The 20774-nt window shown below is 44.5% G+C and overlaps 1 protein-coding gene across 1 annotated transcript in view; it reads left to right on the plus strand.

Annotated features, from left to right (window-relative positions):
• LOC144689990 (protein EFR3 homolog B-like) overlaps positions 1-20774 on the plus strand; it is a 177027-nt gene that overhangs the window by 32695 nt on the left and 123558 nt on the right. The window contains exons 7-8 of the mRNA XM_078557529.1: positions 256-390; positions 3209-3287. Coding sequence (XP_078413655.1) covers positions 256-390; positions 3209-3287 — 214 coding nt within the window. The remainder of the gene's footprint in view (positions 1-255; positions 391-3208; positions 3288-20774) is intronic.

Genomic DNA, 20774 nt, shown 5'->3' on the forward strand with positions numbered 1-20774 from the left:
TATTTGAACTCTCTCCTAGCTACCCTCCTATTCTCAAAGCTCTGTAACCTACAGCTCATCTCAAACACTCCTGAGAGTATAGCGTTGCACACCAAATCCCTCGCGCCCATCACTCCGGTGCTCACTGACCTTTATTGGTTCTTGTCCTCAACTCCTCTGTAACAGGGGAAAGCTGTAAAATTTCCATCTTTTTGTTTAAAATTTCAGCTGGGTTCAAGTCAGTGAATTCTAATTCTCCTCATTAAACCTTTTCAGTCGTTCTCCGTCGCCACTGCAAGCAGCTGAGAAGGAGAGGGAGAGGCCTGCTGCTGTGGCCGAAGGTTGCCTCCGGGAGCTGCTGGGCCGAGCTGCGTATGGAAACATCAAAAATGCCATCAAGCCCGTTTTAATGTACGTGATAGTTTGTTTAGATAATGTTGAATGGAAATTGTTTTGTCCTTAAGAAAAGAGCATGGCCTCTTTCCCCTGTATTACGATATGGCAGGTGGTATTTCCCGGGCTGACCAAATCCACAACCTTGGCCAATCTAACACAGGGATTTTGCAATTTGTATTTATTACGAGAAGGCTGGTGCACTGAAGTCAGAAGTAATGAGTCCACGACCACCTTTAGAGATTTTAAAGATTAAATTAAAACATTTATTAATAAAAGAAGATAAAACTTAAACATACACAAGGTTACAGTTACACAGTCATAACAGTTCCCAAAATTTCTACTTAACCAGACTCCCAGCTACACACCCACTTTAAAGCAACAGTCCAAATAGATTCCAAATTTATAAAGTCATCCAGCAATATTACCACAAGCACCCACTGGACAATGGAATTCCAAAGACTTTTAACACAACTTGGGTTACTGGAACAGCAAATTTCTTCAGGGTGGCTAGAGGCTTTTTCCCAAGTTGTTTTACACAGTCGCCTTTCAGGACCTCACACAGTCACACATCATACAGCCTTCCATCCTTCTTCAAATATATCTTATCCTTTTTGATTTGTAAATCCCATTGTTTCCACTTGTCTTTAGAAATTACTTTTCCCAGAATATAAAAATCTTTCATGTTCTCATCATGGCCAGCATTTTTGGGAAAAATCAACATAATAACCTTGTCTTATTTATTTTGCCAATTGTAAAAATCTTATCATGTCCTTTTGAAAATCAAACACTTCCCCACTTATCTAGAAATGCAAATTTCATTCATGTCATCTCTGCTGAGACTTCACCCTAGCTTTACTCATCTCCATTTTAAATGCCTGTTTTACACCTCACTTCTTTGATAACTTAAACCTTGCAGTTTAATCATCTCTAGTTTAATTAAATTAGCCCCACATACAGAACCGTGCACCCACACACAGATAAACTTGCTTTAAAATATCTCACAATAATATTAGGAAAAATATGATAGTTTATTGACATCTATCACTGACTCCACCCACCCATTTAACCTCCTCCCACGGCCCTATGTACACTCTCCCCTATCACTACTCGAACCATCTATTTAATCCCCTCTCACAGCCCAATTTAGACTCTCTCCTTTCACTGACTCTACCTACCCATTTAATCCCCTAACATAGCCCAATTTAGATTCTCTCCTATCACTGACTCTACCCACCCATTTAATCCCCTAACATAGCCCCATGTACACTCTCCCCTATCGCTAACTCTACCCACCCATTTAATCTTCTCCCACAACTCCATGTACACTCTCCCCTATCACTACTCGAACCACCCATTTAATCTCCTTCCACAGCCCAGTTTAGACTCTCTCCTATCACTGACTCTACCCGCCCATTTAATCCCCTAACATAGCCCATGTACACTCTCCCCTAACACTGACTCTACCCAGCCATTTATCCCCTCCCATAACCCATGAACTACAATGGAATGCAGGTTGTAATCTAGAATCCCAATGCAGACAACACAACCTATATTCATATAAGGCCTCTAATTTTATAAAACTTTCCAAGCTGCATCACAGGTGCATTATAAAACAAAATTTGACATCAAGCTTCATAAAGAGTTATTGGGCCAGATAATCAAAAGTCTGGTCAAAGTGTTAGGTTTTAAGGAGCATCTTAAATATGGAAAGCAAGGCAGAGAGATTTAGGAAGAGAATTCAAGAACCCAGGGCCCAGGTACCTGAATGGTGTTGGGATTAAAATTGGGAATGTGCAACAGGTGAGAATTGGAGATTATCGAGATAGGGATGGTTGAGGCTATGGATATATTTGAAAGCAAGCTTGATACACTACCCCACAATGTTTGATAACAATAAAGGTTAGAGACAAAGGTAGATTTGTCACTCTACCCACCCATTGAATCCCTTCCCTGGCTGGTAAGATGGGCAGAGCAGTGGCAAATGGAATTTAATCATGAGAAGTGTGAGGTGATGCATTTTGGGAGGACTAACACGGCAAGGGAATACACAATGAATGGTAGGACCCTAGGAAGTACAGAGGATCAGAGGGACCTTGGTGTACATGTCCATAGATCCCTGAAGGCAGCAGCACAGGTAGATAAGGTGGTTAAGAAGGCACGTGGGATACTTGCCTCTATTAGCCGAGGCATAGAATATAAGAGCAGGGAGGTTATGTTGGAGCTGTATAAAAAGTTAGGCCACAGCTGGAGTACTGTGTGCAGTCCTGGTCACCACATTATAGGAAGGATGTGATTGCACTGGAGGGGGTGCAGAGGAGATTTTCCAGGATGTTGCCTGGGCTGGAGTGTTTCAGCTATAAGAATAGACTGGCTAGGCTAGGGTTATTTTCCTTAGAGCAGAGAAGGCTGAGGGGGACCTGGTTGAGGTGTACAAAATTATGAGGGGCATAGATCGGGTAGATAGGAAGAAACTTTTCCCCTTAGTGGAGGGGTCAATAATCAGGGGGCATAGATTTAAGGTAAGGGGCAGGAGGTTTAGAGGGGCTTTGAGGAAAAGAAATTTCACCCAGAGGGTGGTTGGAATCTGGAACTCACTGCCTGAGGCAGGAACCCTCACAACATTTAAGAAGTATTTAGATGAGCGCTTGAAACGCCACAGCATACAGGGCTACAGGCCAAGTGCTGGAAAATGGGATTGGAATAGATAGGGGCTTGATGGCCGGCACGGACACAATGGGCCGAAGGGCCTGTTTCTGTGCTGTATAACTCTATGAATCTATTGTCAGGATGGGCCACTGTAAGTGTAAATAAATCCTTGTAATTTGTTCCTCAGGCACCTAGATAACCACTCACTGTGGGAGCCCAAGCTGTTTGCAGTACGGTGCTTTAAAATCATCATGTATTCAGTTCAGGTAAGTGGTTAATATTCAGGTTTCACTAAGCCTTGGGATGTATCTTCAGCTCGGCACGTGGGGCCAGGACCCGCTCGCCAAGGCGTAAAATGGCGCGCAGTGACGTAGGGCATGCGTTTTTCATGGAGCCTCATCCATGGGCCGGAATGATTTTAAATTTTGACAAAAGTTTTTATTGGAATTAATGCATATGTCCCAGCTCATGTGACAGTTTCACATGAAGGGACGTGTCATAAAAATTTTCTTGCCACTTTATTAAACTTTTTGGACTTAAAACTAATCTCCCTGAGGCACCTCTGTGCCTCCTCTAAACCTCCTGCGTGAAAGAGCGCACTCCCGACTCAGGCAACGCCCCCCTCCAGCCGCACAGGGAGAGCACAGCGCTTCCAGGTGTGCGTCACGCTGGGCGGGCCTTAATTAGCCTGCCCATGTAAAATGGCGGCGTGGACCTGATCGTGCCCACCCCCACTCCGCCCACCTGACAGGCAGAAAATTCTGCCCCTTGGGCTCTAAATATCTAAATATTGTGGTCTATGTATTAATTCAACCATTAGTGGAGAAAATATAGTTTCTTGCTTACTGTCCTTCTATTAGGAACAGGAAATAAACACCATTACACCCAACAGATGAAGCTTATTTCCTCACATTGAAGGATGTACAGTAGACGTGCTGGTCACTGTCAGGTTATGCTAACACAATATGTTTGAAATGCATTGTTCAAATGATTCTTTCAATATTTGCTTTTACGTTTGCTAAACTGAGACCAGTGCATTGGTGGACGGAATTTCAACAGAAGCATTTATTTATAAGCCACACTGTAGAAGTTGCATTTATTATGTGTCCATAGTTGCTTTGAGGAGCTGGGTCTGCTTTGAAGCAGTGCAGTTCTTTTAGTGATTGATGGCTCTGTTTCAATGATGCCAAGCATATTGACCCAGCAACAATAAAGAAACAGTGATACTTGTCCAAGTTAGGAAAGTATGTGTCTTGGAAGTGAACTTGGAGGTGATAGCGATTCTATGAAATCACTGCTTTTGTCCTCGCTGGTAAAAGCAGTGGGATTGGGAAATGCTGTTGCAATGACTTGGTCAGCTGCAGCAGTACATCCGGTACATCTGGTACGCACTGCACCCACAGTACTCCTGTACTGAGGGGATGGATAGAGCAGTCTGGCAGGGACTCCAATCAAGCAACTGCTCTGTCTTGGATAGTGTTGAACTTAGGTGTTGCTGCAGCTCAACACATCCAGTGGTGAGTATTCCATATTACTTCTAATCACTCTTGTCAATGGTGGAGAGGCTTTGAGAAGTGAAGGGATGAGCCACATGTCACAACATATCAGTTTTGAATGTTATGTGAGGACGTATGTGAGAAGGGACTGACTATGCGGTGAGGGCACTGGGGGATATGGTGAGAAAGGACTGACACATAAGGTAAGAGGGAACTGGGGACATGGTGAAGGAACTGGGGATGTTTATTTTCATTCTTGGGATCTGAATGTCAATTGCAAGGCCAGCATTTACTGTCATCCCTAACTGTCCTTGATAAACCACCTTCTTGAACCACTGCAGACCACCCCTAGTGCTGTCAGGATTTTGACCCAGAGACAATGAAGGAGCAGTGACTTAGTTCCTGGTCAGGATGGTTTTTGGATTGGAGGGGAGATTACAGGTGGTTTCCATGTGTCTCTTGCCCTTGTTATTCAAGGTGGTAGTGGTCGTGGGTTTGGAAGGTGCTGTTGAAGGAACCTTGGTGAGTTGCTGCAATGCACCTTGAATACAATACACATTGCTACCACTGTGTGCCGGTAGTGGAAGGAGTGAATGTTTAAGGTGGTGGATGGGGTGCTGATCAAGCAGGTTGCTTTTTCCTGGATGGTGTCGAGCTTCTTGAGTGTTGTTGGAACTACACTCATCCAGGCAAGTAGGGAGTATTCCATCACATTCTTGACTGGTGCCTTGTAAATGGTGGTCAGGCTTTGGGGAGTCAGGGAGTGAGTTAATTTCCACAGAATTCCCAGCCTCTGACACAGTATTTATGTGACTGGATCAGTTTCTGGTCGGTGGTAATCCTCAAGAATATGATGGTAATGTCATTGAATGTCATGGGGAAATGTTTAGATTTTCTCTTGATGGAGATGGTCATTCTCTGGTACTTGTCTGGCACAAAGATGGTGGGTGATTGGGGGAAATGGTAGAGACTGGGATATGATGAGAAAGCATTGGAGGATATGGAGAGGAGACTAGATGAAATGGTAAAGGGATTGAGGGATAGGGTATTAGGGGCCTGGGGAATATGGTGAGGGAACTGGGCGGATATTAGAGTCCTAGAATGGTTACAGCATAGAAGGAGGCCATTAAGTCCATTGAGTCAATGTCAGCTCTCTGTAAGAACAATTCAGCTATCCCACTGTCCCAAAGCCCTGCAAATGTCTTACCTTGACATATTTATCCAATTCCCATTTGAAAGCCATGGTTGAATCTGCTTCCACCACATTCTCAAGCTCGGCAATCTACATCTTGATCAGTCACTGCCTAAAAATATTTTCTATTTTGTAACCTTAAATTGGTGTCCTCTGGTTCTTAATCCTTGTGTCAATGGGAGGTTTCTATCTGCTCTGTCTCGACATATGATATTGAGCACCTGAGGAGAATATTTCCAGCTTCATCAGTCTGTCCTTGTAACTGAAGTCTCTTGTCCTCAAACCATTCTTGTGAATCTTTTCTAGACCCTCTCCAAAGCCTTCACATCCTTCCAACATTGCAGTGCCCGGAATTGGACACAATATTCCAGTTGATGCTGAGCCAATGTTATATAAATATTCATCATAACTTCCTTGCTTTTGTACTCTATACCTCTGTTTATAAAGTCCATATGCCTTTTTCACTATTTTCTCAACCTCCCCGGATGCCTTCAGCGATTTGTGCACATATACCTCAAGGTTCTTTTGTCTCTGAAACCTTGTTCCTGCACCCTCTTTAGAATGATACCTTTTATTTTAAGTTGCCTTTTCTCGTTCTTTCCACTAAAATGTGTCATATTTCCCTGTATTACATTTCATTTGCGATGTGTCCGCCTATGAGACCAGCCTATGTCTTGTCTGTTGCTATCCTCCTCACAGTTCACAATGCTTCCAAGTTTTGTGTCATCTGCAAATTTTGAAATGATGCCTTTTATACTCAAGGCAATACAGATGAAGAAAAACATTGGCTCTAGTACTGATCCCTGGGGAACATCACCATATACCATCCTCTGGTCCGAAAAACAATTGCTCACCACTAATCAGTGGGAGAGCAAGGGGCTATAAAAAGAGAGCGAGAAGCAGTGAGAGTCCTGAGCGGAGGGACCAGCGGTGTGAGTTCTCAGAGTGGGGGGGCTATCTGCTGCCTCTGAGGAAAGTCAGGGCCACATTAGGAAACAGCAATTGAGGTCTGACATCACAGGAAACTGGTAAGTTGATCAGCTGGTGAGTATTGCTGCTCACGGACTGAGCCTCCACAACCAGAAGATTAAAAATGATACCTTCTGTAAGGCATATAAATTGTAAAAGTGTGAGAAAAAGGAGGAGTGGGGCTGATTAAAGACCGAAAAGGGGTTTAATAAATGAAGGCAGAGGGCATGGTTAAGGTATTAAAAGAATACTTTGCATCTGACTTTACCAAGGAGGAAGATGCCAGACGGTCCCTGGTGAAAGAGGATGTAATTCTGTCACTAGAAGTGTTTAAAATTGATAAGGAAGAGGTTTGGGATAAGTTATCTGTTCTTAAAGTTGATTAGGCACCAGGATCAGTTAAGGTGCATCCAAGGATTCTGAGGGAAGTGAGCGTGGAAATTGTGGAGGCACTGGCCACAATTTTTCAGTTTTCCTTAAACTCAGGGGTGGTGCCAGAGGACTGGAGAATTGTAAATGTTACACCCTTGTTCAAAAAAGGGTGTAAGGATAAGCCCAGCAACTACAGGCTAGTTAGTTTACCTTCGGTGGTGGGGAAACTTCTAGAAATTGCAATTTGGGACAGAATTAATAGTCAAATGGTTAATTAAGGAGAGCCCAGCATGGATTTCTGAAAAGAAACTCATGTTTAACTAACTTGCTGGAGTTTTTCAAAGAGATAAGAGGTTTGATGAAGACAATGCTGTTGATGTGGTGTAAATGGATTTCCAAAAGGCATTTGATACAGTGCCACGCAACAGACTTGTTAGCTCATGGAATAAAGGGGACAGCAGCAACATGGATACGGAATTAGCTGAGTGATAGAAAACAGAGAGTCGTGGTTAATGGATGTTTCTCGGGCTGGAGGAAGGTTTGTAGTGGAGTCCCCCAGGGGTCAATGTTGGGACCCTTGCTTTTCCTGATATATATTAATGACCTAGACCTTAGTGTACAGGGCGCAATTTCAAAGTTTGCAGACAATACAAAACTGGGAAGCATCGTGAACTGTGAGGAGGACAGAAGACAGAATTTAAAAATGACATAGACAAATTGGTGGAATGGGTGGATAGATGGCAGATCAAGTTCAATGCAGAGAAATGTGAAGTGATATATTTTGGCAGGAAGAACATGGACAGACAGTATGAAATAAAGGGTACAAAGGAGGTGCAGGAGCAGAGGGACCTGGGTGTATATGCGCATAAGTCATTAAGGGTGGCAGGACAGGTTGAGAGAGCAGTTACTAAAGCATACAATATTCTAGGCTTCATTAATGGGGGCATAAAGTACAAGAGCAGGGAGGTATCTTGAACTTGAATAAGACACTAGTTAGACCTCAGCTGGAGTATTGTGTCCAGTTCTTAGCACCGCAATTTAGAAAGAATGTGAAGGCATTGGAGAGAGTGGTTTACGAGAATGATTCCGGAGATGAGGAACTTCAGTTATGAAGTAAGATTGGAGAAGTTGGGACTCTTCCTTGAAGATAAGGAGCTGAGAGGAGATTTGATAGAGGTATTCAAAATCAGGAGGGGTAGAGTAGATCGGGAGAAACTGTTCAATCGAGGCATTCAAGAGGGAATTAGATGATTATTTGAAAGGAAACAATCTGCAGGGTTACAGGGAGAAGGCAGGAGAATGGCACGAGGTGAAATCCTCATTGGGAGAGCTGGTGCAGACACGCTGGGCCTTCCTTCTGCACTGGAACAATTCTGTGGTAATCTTTGTTTCCTGTCACATGGCAAATTTGTATTCATGTTACCGCTACCTCAACCACATTACCCTCATCAGCCCTCTCTGTTAACTCCTCAAAAACCTCAAAATATTTTGTTAAACATGATTTTTCCTGAACAAATCAATTCTGGCTTTCCTTAATCCACTCTTGTCCAGATGCCTGCTAATTTTGCCCCAGATTATCATTTCAAAAAGCTTTCCCACCACCAAGGTTTCTATTTGCTCCTGGGATGTGGGCATCACTGGCCAGGCCAGCATTTATTGCCCATCCCTAACTGCCCTTGAGAAGATGGTAATGAGTTGCCTTCTTGAACCGTTGCAGTCCATGTGGTGTAGGTACATTCTCAGTGTTCTTAGGAGGGGAGTTGCAGAATTTTGACGCAACGATAGTGAAGGAATGGCGATATAGTTGCAAGGCAGGATGGTGTGTGGCTTGGAGGGGAACTTGCAGATGGTGGCAGATTAAACTGCCTGGTTGGTAGTTACCAGGCTTATCTTCACTATCTTTTTTGATCAAGGGTAGCTTTTTTTATTTAAAAAATTTTTTTTTCATTCATTCACAGGATGTGGGCTTCGCTGGCTGGGCCAGCATTATTGCCCATCCTTAGTTGCCCTTGAGAAGGTGGTGGTGAGCTGCCCTCTTGAGCCGCTGCAGTCCATGTGGTGTGGGTACACCCACAGTGCTGTTAGGGAGGGAGTTCCAGGATTTTGACCCAGCGACAGTGAAGGAACAGCGATATATTTCCAAGTCAGGATGGTGAGTGACTTGGAGGGGAACTTCCAGGTGGTGTTCCCATCTATTTGCTGCCCTTGTCCTTCTAGATAGTAGTGGTTGTGTGTTTGGAAGGTGCTGTCTCAGGACCCTTGGTGAATCCTTGCAGTGCATCTTGTAGATGGTACACACTGCTGCTACTGTGCGTTGGTGGTGGAGGGAGTGAATGTTTGTGGATGTGGTGCCAATCAAGTGGGCTGCTTTGTCCTGGATGGTGTCAAGCTTCTTGAGTGTTGTGGGAGCTGCATTCATCCAGGCAACTGGGGAGTATTCCATCACACTCCTAACTTGTGCCTTGTAGATGGTAGACAGGCTTTGGGGAGTCAGGGTTACTTGTCGCATGATTCCTAGCCTCTGACCTGCTATTGTAGCCACAGTATTTATATGGCTAGTCCAGTTCAGTTTCTGGTCAATGGTAATCCCCCAGGATGTTGATAGTAGGGGATTCAGTGATAGTAATGCCATTGAATGTCATGGGGCAATGGTTGGCTTCTCTCTTGTTGGAGATGGTCATTGCCTGACACTTGTGTGGCACGAATGTTACTTGCTACATGTCAGCCCAAGCCTGGATATTGCTCAGGTCTTGCTGCATTTGGACATGGACTGCTTCAGTATCTGAGGAGTCGTGAATGGTGCTGAACATTGTGCAATCATCAGCGAACATACCCACTTCTGACCTTATGATGGAAGGAAGGTCATTGATGAAGCAGCTGAAGATGGTTGGGCCGAGGACACGACCCTGAGGAACTCCTGCAGTGATGTCCTGGAGCTGAGATGACTGACCTCCAACAACCACAACCATCTTCCATTGTGCTAGGGATGACTCCAAACAGCGGAGAGTTTTCCCCCTGATTCCCATTGACTCCAGTTTTGCTAGGGCTCCTTGATGCCATACTCTGTCAAATGCGGCCTTGATGTCAAGGGCAGTCACTCTCACCTCACCTCGGGAGTTCAGCTCTTTTGTCCATGTTTGAATGGGTTGTGGGTATCGCTGGCAAGGCCGGCATTTGTTGCCGACCTCTAATTGCCCTTGAACTGTGTGGCTTGATAGACCATTTCAGAGGGCAGTTAAAAGTCAACCACATTGCTGTGGGTCTGGAGTCACATGTGGGCCAGACCAGGTAAGGATGGCAGATTTTCTTCCCTCAAGGACAGTAGTGAACCAGATGGATTTTAAGCACGAACATAAGAAATTGGAGCAGGAGTAGACCATGTGACCCCTCGAGCCTGTTCCGCCATTCAATAGGATCATAACTGATCCTGGGCTTTAACTCCATTTTCCCACCCACTCCCCATACCCCTTAATTTCCTGTGAGACCAAAAATCAGTCTATCCCAGCCCTAAATGTATTCAACGATGGAACATCCACAACCTTCTAGCGTAGAGAATTCCAAAGATTCACAACCCTCAAATGAAGTAATTTCTCCTCATCTAATTTCTCTAAACTCCAGAGAATATAAGACCAATTTACTCAGCCTCTAATCATAGGACAACCCCCTCATCCCTGGGACCAATCTAGTGAACCTTCGCTGTGCGGCCTCCAATATCCTTTCTTAAATGTGGGGACAAGAACTGCACACAGTATTCCAGATGTCGTCTCACCAAAATCCTGTACAACTGTAGCAAGACTTCTTTATTCTTGTACTCCAATCCCCTTGCAAAAAAAGGCCAACATAGCATTTGCCTTTCTAATTGCTTGCTGCACCTGCGTGTTAACTTTCGGAATTCCTTGTATGAGCACACCCAAGTCTCTTTTAATATCAACACTGATAAGTTTCTCACTTTAAAAAATATTCTGCTTTTCTATTCTTAAGGCCAAAGTTAATAGTTTCACACTTCCCCATATTATACTCCATCTGCCATCTTTTGCCCACTCATTTAACCTGTTTATGTCTCTTTGCAGCCTCTCTGTGTCTTCCCCACAGCTTACCTTTCCACCTAGCTTGGTACCACCAGTGAACTTTGATACATTACTCTGTTTTTTCACCTGAGACATTTACATGGATTGTAAATAGCTGAGGCCACAACACTTATCCTTGTGACACTCCACTATTCACTGCCTGTCCAGTTGAAAAAGCCTCATTTATGCCCACTCTCCGCTTTCTATCCATTAACCAATCCTCTATCCGTTCCATGAGCCTTTATCTTGCCTATTCACCTTTTGTGTGGCACCTTATCGAATGCCTTTGGAAATCCAGGGATGGAATTTTATGCCGGCGGATTTAACGGTCCCACTGAAGTCAATGGACTTTTGAATGGCTTCTCTGCATTTTACGGCACTGCTCCCACCGTGATGGGGCTGTAAAATTTTGGCCCAGGTATACTACATCTATTGGTTCCCTTTTATCTACCCTAGTCATTACATCCTCAAAAAACTCTAATAAATTTGTCAAACAGGATTTCCCTTTAGTAAAACCATGTTGGCTTGTTCTAATCATAATATGCTTTTCTAAGTGCATTGTTAAGACTTCCTCAATATTAGCTTCCAACATTACCCGAACAGCTAATGTTAGGTAACTGGCCTGTGGTTTGGAAGAGTACCAAATGTAAAGAGAACAACAATTTATACTTCATGAGAAGAGAGTGCTGATTGGTTGGCAGGTGGTCTCTGATTGGTAGAAGTGTTGCCAAATACAAATTGTTGTTCCCTTTACATTTGGTATTCTTGCAAATTGCCCTAATGAGTGCAAGACGAAAAGCTTCGACAACATGTGTCTTTTTTCAGCAATACTCGAGTTCTATACTATTAAACAACTATTTGGCCTGTGCTTCACTGTTCTCTCTCCCTCCTTTCTTGAAAAGTGGTGTAGCATTTGTCAGCTTCCAATCTAATGGGACCTTTCTTGAATCTAAGAAATTTTGGAAAACCATAGCCAGCACATTCACTACCTCTGCAGCTTTCTTTTTAGAATCTTAGGATGTAGGCCATTGGGTCATGGGGTTTGTTGGATTTTAGTCCCTTAAGTTTCTTCAATGCTTTTTCTCTGCTAATATAAATTTCCTCAATCTTTTTAGCCCCAAGGCTACTGTCTCTTTCTGGTGTGAAAATTGTGTCTTCTACTATGAAGACAGACACAAAATATTTGTTCAGTGCCTCATTCCCCATGATAATTTCTCCTGCCTCTGCACTATTTACTTTAGCTACTCTCTTCCTTTTTTATAGTTATAAGATCTCTTACAATCTCTTTCTATGTTTCCAGCTAGTTTACTCTCATTTTCTATTTTTCCCTTTTTATCAACTTTTTGGTGGCCTCTAAAACACTCCCAATCCTCAGACTTGCTACTGTTATTTGCAACATTATAAGACACTTCTTTTAATCTAAGACTATCCTTAACTTCTTGAGTGAACCACAGATGGGTCTTTCTCGCTGAGTTTTTACTTTTCAATGTAATGCATTTTTGTTGAACATTTTGAATTATTTTTATAAATGTTTCCCATTTACCTCCATACCTTTTAGTCTATTTACCCAATTAACCTTAGTCCGTTCTTCCCTACATAATTGACTTTGTTAAGTTAAAAAATTCTTGTTTGCGATTGGGGTATGTCACTTACAAACTTAACATGGAATCCAATGGTATTATGATCACTATTTCCCAGTGGATCTTTTACTATGACATTATTAATTAACCCTGCTTCGCTACACAATATTAAATCTAAGATAGCTTTATCCATAGTCGGTTCCACAACACATTGTTCCAAAAAGCTGTCACAAAGTCATCTTCTAGCCCATTCTTGTCAATTCGATTGCTCCAGTCTATATGAAGATTAAGTTCCCCCACAATTATTACACTGCCTTTGTTACAACCTCCCATAACCTTGTGTAATGCTCTGTCCAATGGTCTAATTACTGTTAGGGGGCCTATAAACTACTCCCACCGATGTTTTCTGACTCTTGATATTCCTAGTTTCCACCCATACTGATTCTACTAAATGATCTGAGACCAGATCCTTTCTCACTAATGTCTTTATGTCATCCTTTACTATCAGGACTACCCCTCCTCATTTTCCATTCTGTCTGTCTGTCTTTCTGAAATATTGTGTACCCTGGAATATTTATTTCTCAACTTCGATCACCTTGCAACCATGTTTCTGTAATGGCGATTAGATCCAAATCATTTGCCTCAATTTGTGCCACTAGTTGTGGCCTAGGCCAACCCACCTACTGTTGCCCCGGTTGAGGCCCTTAAGTGATCAATTATTGACCACTTGAGGGCTGTTTCCCACCCAGCCTCAATTTTCAGGCTGGCGGGAGGAGTTGGGGGGAGGAGCCAAAAATTAACCATACTCAGGCCTTGGATGGGAGGGGGTTGGTGCGTCCGTCAGCAGCCTCCTTTTAACATCAGACGTCACTCCATCACCCCCAGAAGATCCAGCTGCTGCAGGTCCCCCCTCCCCCAAAGCCTCTCTACCAACACCCCCACGCCCCTCTGTCCACCCCACTGGGCCTCCCCTCTCTGCCTCTAGTCCACTAAAACTTACCTGGTCCTGGAATCCTGGGACTTAGGCTCTGGGAACTGTTTGCCATCCCAGTCCTGTCCACTGCAGCTTCTGGTGGTGCAGGGACTAGAGAGTTGTCAGCCAATCAGATTAGTTGGCAGTTCTCTGACACGAGACTGCCCAGTCAGGGGTGGAAGCTCTGCCTCCAGCCAGTTAATTGCTTGAGCATTAAATGGTTGCGGACCAGGCTGAATCGATGGGGTGTCTTCTCCACTGACTCTTCAGATGGTGGAAACGGAAACCCCGATGTCCGAAAAATCCTGGCCATAAACATCGGAGCTCCCGGTTGCAGCTGCAGAGAACCGTTTCTATCCCCCCGACTATACTGACTTTTCAATGCCCTCTGAAATGGCCTAGCAAGCCACTCAGTTGTATCAAAACTGCTACAAAGTCTCAAAAAAGGACTGAAACCAGACGGACCACCCGGCATCGACCCAGGCACCGGAAATGACAATGGCAAACTCAGCCCTGTTGACCCTGCAAATTCCTCCTTACTAACATCTAGGGGTTAGTGCCAAAATTGGGGGACCTGTCTCACAGACCAATCAAGCAACAGCCTGACATAGTCATCCTCACGGAATCATATCTTACAGATAATGTCCCAGACACCCATATCACTGCAGAAAAAGTATTGGGGAAACTGATGGGGCTAAAAGCCGATAAGTCCCCTGGACCTGATGGGTTGCATCCTAGGATATTAAAGGAAGTAGCTACAGAGATAGTGGATGCACTGGTAGTATTCTTCCAAGAATCCTTAGATTCTAGAAAAGCCCCAGAGGACTGGAAAACTGCCAATGTAACACCCTTATTCAAAAAGGGAGGGAGACCAGAAACGGGTAAGTATAGGACAGTTTAGCTTAACATCCATCATTGGGAAAATGTTAGAGTCTATTATAAAGGATGTAATAGCAGAGCATTTAGAAATACATAATATAATCAAGCAGAGTCAGCATGGCTTCATGAAGGGGAAATCATGCCTGACAAATTTATTAGATTTCTTTGAGGAGGATAGATAAAGGGGAATCAGTAGACGTAATATATTTGGATTTCCAAAAGGCGTTTGATAAGGTACCACACATAAGGCTACTTAAAAATATTAGAGCCCATGGTATTGGGGGTAGTTTATTAGCATGGATAGAGGATGGGCTAACTAATAGAAAACAGAGGGTTGGGATAAGGGGGGCATTTTCAGGATGCCACAGAGATCAGTGCTGGGGCCTCAATTATTTACAATACAGATTATATACTTGGATGAGGGAAGTGAATGTACTATCACAAAGTTTACGGATGATGCAAAAAAATAGGTGGGAAGGCAAGTGCTCACCACGATGACACAAAGAGTCTACAGAGGAATACAGACAGGATAAATGGGCGGGAAAAAACTTGGCAAATGGAATATAATGTGGGAAAATGTGAGGTTATGTGCTTTAGCAGGAAGAATAGAGGAGCTGAATATTATTTAAATGGAGAAAGACCGCAGAAAGCTGCAACACAGAGGGATTTGGGGGTCCTCGTCTATAAATCCCAAAAAGCTAACATACAAGTTCAGCAGGTAATCGGGAAGACAAATGGAATGTTGGCCTGTTTATTTCACAGGAATTGGAGTATAAAAATAGGGAGGTCTTGCTGAAACTATACAAGGCACTAGTTAGACCACACCTAGAATACCGTGAAGAGTTTTGGTCCCCTTATCTAAGGGAAGATATACTGACATTGGAGGCAGTCCAGAGAAGGTTCACTAGGTTGATCTCGGGTATGGAGGGATTTTCTTATGAGGAAAGGTTGATTAGGTTGGGCCTGTACTCATTGGAGTTTAGAAGAATGAGAGGTGACCTTATTGAAACATATAAGATTCTTAGGGGTCTTGACAGGGTAGACGCTGAGATGCTGTTTCGCCGTGTAGGAGAGTCTAGGACCAGAGGGCATAATCTCAGAGTAAGGGGGCGCCCATTTAAGACAGAGATGAGGAAGAATTTCTTCTCTCAGAGGGTGGTGAATCTGTGGAATCCTTTACCACAGAGGGCTGTAGAGGTTGGGTCGTTAAGTATATTCAAGGTTGAGATAGACAGATTTTTAATCAGAAAGGGAATCAAGGGTTATGGGGAAAAGGCAGGAAAGTGGAGTTGAGGATTATCAGATCAGCCATGATCTCATTGAATGGCAGAACAGGCTCGACGGGCTGAATGGCCTACTTCTGCTCCTACGTCTTATGTCTTATGATCACCAACCCTAGGTATGTTCTGTCCTACCGGCAGGACAGACCCAGCAGAGGTGGTGGCACAGTGGTGTACAGTCAGGAGGGAGCTGCCCTGGGAGTCCTCAACGTTGACTACCGACCCCGTGACGTCTCATGGCATCAGTTCAAACATGGGCAAGGAAACCTCCTGCTGATTACCACGTACCGCCCTCCAACAGCAGATGAATCAACGTTCCTCCATGTTGAACACCACTTGGAGGAAGCACTGAGAGTGGCAAGGGCACAGAATGTACTCTGGGTGGTGGACTTCAATGGTCATCACCAAGAGTGGCTTGGAAGCACCACTACTGACTGAGACGGCCGAGTCCAAAAGGGCATAACAGCTAGACTGGGTCTGCGGCAAGTGGTGAGGGAGCCAACAAGAGGGAAAAACATACTTGACCTTATCCCCACCAAACTGCCTTCCACAGATGCATCTGTCCATGACAGTATTGGTAGGAGTGACCACCGCACAGTTATTGTGGAGACGAAGTCCTGCCTTCACATTGAGGATACCCTCCATCATGTTGTGTGGCACTATCACCATGCTAAATGGAATAGATTTCGAACAGATCTAGCAACTCAAGACTGGGCATCCATGAGGTGCTGTGAGCCATCAGCAGCAGCATAATTGTACTCAAACACAATCTGTAACCTCATGGCCCGGCATAGCCCCCACTCTACCATTTCTATCAAACCAGGGGATCAACCCTGATTCAATGAAGAGTGCAGGAGGGCATGCCAGGGGCAGCACCAGGCATACCTAAAAATGAGGTGTCAACCTGGTAAAGCTATAAGACTTGCGTGCCAAACAGCATAAGCAGCAAATGATAGACAGAGCTAAGCGACCCCACAACCAATGGATCAGATCTAAGTTCTGCAGTCCAGCCCCATCCAGTCGTGAATGGTGGTGGACAATTAAACAACTCACTGGAGTAGGAAGCACAACAAATATCCCTAGCCTCAATGATGGGGGAGCCCAGCACATTAGTGCAAATAAGGCTGAAGCATTTGTTACAATCTTCAGCCAAAAGTGCTGAGTGGATGATCCATCTCGGCCTCCTCTGGAGGTCCCCAGCATCATAGATGCCAGTCTTCAGCCAATTTGATTCACTCCACGTGATATCAAGAAATGGCTGAAGGCACTGGATACTGCAAATCCTATGGGCCCTGACAATATTCTGGCAATAGCATTGAAGAATTGTTTTCCAGAACTTGCTGCACCCCTAGCCAAGCTGTTCCAGTACAATTACAACACTGGCAGCCACCCGGCTGTGTGGAAAATTGCCCAGGTATGTCCTGTACACATAAAGCAGGACAAATCCAACCCAGCCAATTATTGCCCCATCAGTCTACTCTCGATCATCAGTAAAGTAATGGAAGAAGTCATCATGGATTTACAAAAGGGAAATCATGCTTGACAATTCTACTGGAATTTTTCGAGGATGTAACTAATAGAGTTGATGAGGGGGAGCCAGTGGATGTGGTTTATTTGGATTTTCAGAAGGCTTTCGACAAAGTCCCACATAAGAGATTAACGTGTAAAATTAAAGCGCATGGGATTGGGGGTAGTGTATTGAGATGGATAGAAAACTGGTTGGCAGACAGGAAACAAAGAGTAGGAATAAACGGATCTTTTTCCGAATGGCAGGCAGTGACTAGTGGGGTACCGCAGGGATCAGTGCTGGGACCCCAGCTATTCACAATATATATGAATGATTTAGATGAGGGAATTAAATGTAATATCTCCAAGTTTGCAGATGACACAAAGCTGGGTGGGAGGGTGAGCTGTGAGGAGGATACAGAGATGCTTCAGTGTGATTTGGCCAAATTGAGTGAGTGGGCAAATGCATGGGAGATGCAGTATAATGTGGATAAATGTGAGGTTATCCATTTTGGTAGCAAAAACAGGAAGGCAGATTATTATCTGAATGGCTATAAATTGAGAGAGGGGAATGTGCAATGAGACCTGGGTGTCCTTGTACACCAGTCACTGAAGGTAAGCATGCAGGTGCAGCAGGCAGTAAAGAAGGCAAATGGTATGTTGGCCTTCATACCAGAGGATTCGAGTACAGAAACAGGAATGTCTTGCTGCAATTGTACAGGGCCTTGGTGAGAGCACACCTGGAATATTGTGTGCAGTTTTGGTCTCCTTACCTGAGGAAGGATGTTCTTGCTATAGAGGAAGTGCAGCGAAGGTTTACCTGACTGATTCCTGGGATGGCGGGACTGACATATGAGGAGAGATTGAGTCGATTAGGATTATATTTGCTGGAGTTCAGAAGAATGAGGGGGGATCTCATAGAAACCTATAAAATTCTAACAGGACTAGACAGGGTAGATGCAGGAAGGATGTTCCCGTTGGTGGGGGAGTCCAGAACCAGAGGTTACAGTCTGAGGATAGGGGGTAGACAATTTAGGACTGAGATGAGGAGAAATTTGTTCACACAGAGAGTGGTGAGCCCGTGGAATTCGTTACCACAGAAAGTAGTTGAGACCAAAACATTGTATGTTTTCAAAAAAGAGGTATATATAGCTCTTGGGGCGAAAGGGATCAAAGGGTATGGGGAGAAAGCGGGAGCAGGCTATTGAGTTGGATGATCAGCCATGATCATAACGAATGGCGGAGCAGGCTTGAAGGGCCGAATGGCCTACTCCTGCTCCTAGTTTCTATGTTTCTATGTTTCTATCAACAATGTTATCAAGCATCACTTGCTTAGCAATAACCTGCTCACTGACACCCAGTTTGGGTTCTGCCAGGGCCACTCAGCTGCTGACCTCACTATAGACTTGGTCCAAACATGGACAAAAGAGCTGAATTCCCAAGGTAAGCTGAGAGTGATTGTCCCTGACATCAAGGCTGCATTTGCCTGAGTATGGTATCAAGGAGCTCCAGCAAAACTGGCGTCAATGGGAATCAGGGGGAAAACTCTCCGTGGGTTGGAGTCAAACCTAGCACAAAGGAAAATGGTTGTGGTTGTTGGAGGTCAGTCATCTCAGCTCCAAAATATCACTGCAGGAGTTCCTCAGGGTAGTGTCCTCGACCCAAACGTCTTCAGTTGCTTCATCAATGACCCTCCTTCCATCATAAGGTCAGAAGTGGAGATGTTCGCTGATGATTGTACAGTGTTCAGCACCATTTGTGACTCCACAGATAGTGAAGCAGTCCATGTTCAAATGCAACAAGACCTGGACAATATCCAGGCTTGGGCTGACAAGTGACAAGTAACATTCACGCCAAACAAGTGTCAGGCAATGACCATCTACAACAAGAGAAAATCTAACAATCGCCCCTTGACATTCAATGGCATTACCATCACTGAATCCCCCACTATCAACATCCTGGAGGTTACCATTGACCAGAAACTGAACTGGACCAGCCATATAAATACTGTGGCTACAAAAGCAGGTCAGAGGCTAGGAATCTTGTGGCGAGTAACTCACCTCCTGACTCCCCAAAGCCTGTCCACCATCTACAAGGCACAAGTCAGGAGTGTGATGGAATACTCCCCACTTGCCTGGATGAGTGCAGCTCCCACAACACTCAAGAAGCTTGACACCATCCAGGACAAAGCAGCCCACTTGATTGGCACCACATCCACAAATATTCATTACCTCCACCACTGACACACAGTAGCAGCAGTGTGTGTACCATCTACAAGATGCACTGCAGGAATTCACCAAGGCTCCTTAGACAGCACCTCCCAAACCCACGATTACTACCATCTAGAAGGACAAGGGCAGCAGACAGATGGGAACATCACCACCTGGAAGCTCCCCTCGAACTCACTCACCATCCTGACTTGGAAATATATCGCCGTTCCTTCACTGTCACTGGGTCAAAATCCTGGAACCCCCTTCCCAGCAGCTCTGTGGGTGTACCTACACCACATGGACTGCAGCGGGTCAAGAAGGCTTCTCACTACCACCTTCTCAAGGTCAATTAGGATGGGTAATAAATGCTGGCCTAGCCAGCGACGTCCACATCCCACGAATGAATAAAAATTATACTACATGCATGTCGCACTCTCCAGTCCCTGATCATTGACAGACTCTAAAGTTCTGCCTAACCTAAGGGATGTGACTGTTTCCTGGAACAAAGTATCCCGGTAACTCGCCCCATCCCTGATGCCCTGCACTGTCCACAGCTCAAACTCCAGCTCAGCAGCTCAGCAGACACTTGCTGCAGATATAGTTGTCCTGAAGTGCAGTGCATTCCACAGATTCCCATATGCTGCAGTCACGGCACACCTCCAGCCCTGCCATTTCTGTCCAAACCTATTTACCTAATTAGTTAATTCGGTCATAATTTACACAGATAACGTAATAGAAAGTTGCACTCACCTAACTTGAAGACGAGGAAGGAAACTCACCAACTACCGGAGGCTGAAAAAAGTGGACAAAGGAGCATCTCATTCCCCCTGCGCACTGAATTCCCACTTGAATCAAATTCCCAACTACACACTCTGTCAACGTTTCACTCCAAGGTAGTCTCCTCTCTGTGCGTCCCTTTATTTTTAAAACAATCAATAATACTTTCATGACCACAATTACTGAGACGAGCTTTATATTCCAGATTTTCTTAATTTAATTTAAATTCCGACAGCTGCCATGGTGCGATTTGAACCCACGCCCCCAGAGGAATAACACGGTATAATATTGACATTTAGCAGTCCTCTGGCACCGCCCCCTCCCCCACTCCCAACTGTACCTAAGGAGGATTGGAAGACTGTGGCCAATTTCCACCCTTCCCTCAGTATCCTCGGATGGATCTCATCCATTCCAACTTTAGGTTTCGCCAGCCTTTCTAATGCTGTACCGCC

The sequence above is a fragment of the Cetorhinus maximus genome, chromosome 14 (assembly GCF_964194155.1).
Source record: "Cetorhinus maximus chromosome 14, sCetMax3.hap1.1, whole genome shotgun sequence".
NCBI classification, from domain to species: Eukaryota; Metazoa; Chordata; class Chondrichthyes; order Lamniformes; family Cetorhinidae; genus Cetorhinus; species Cetorhinus maximus.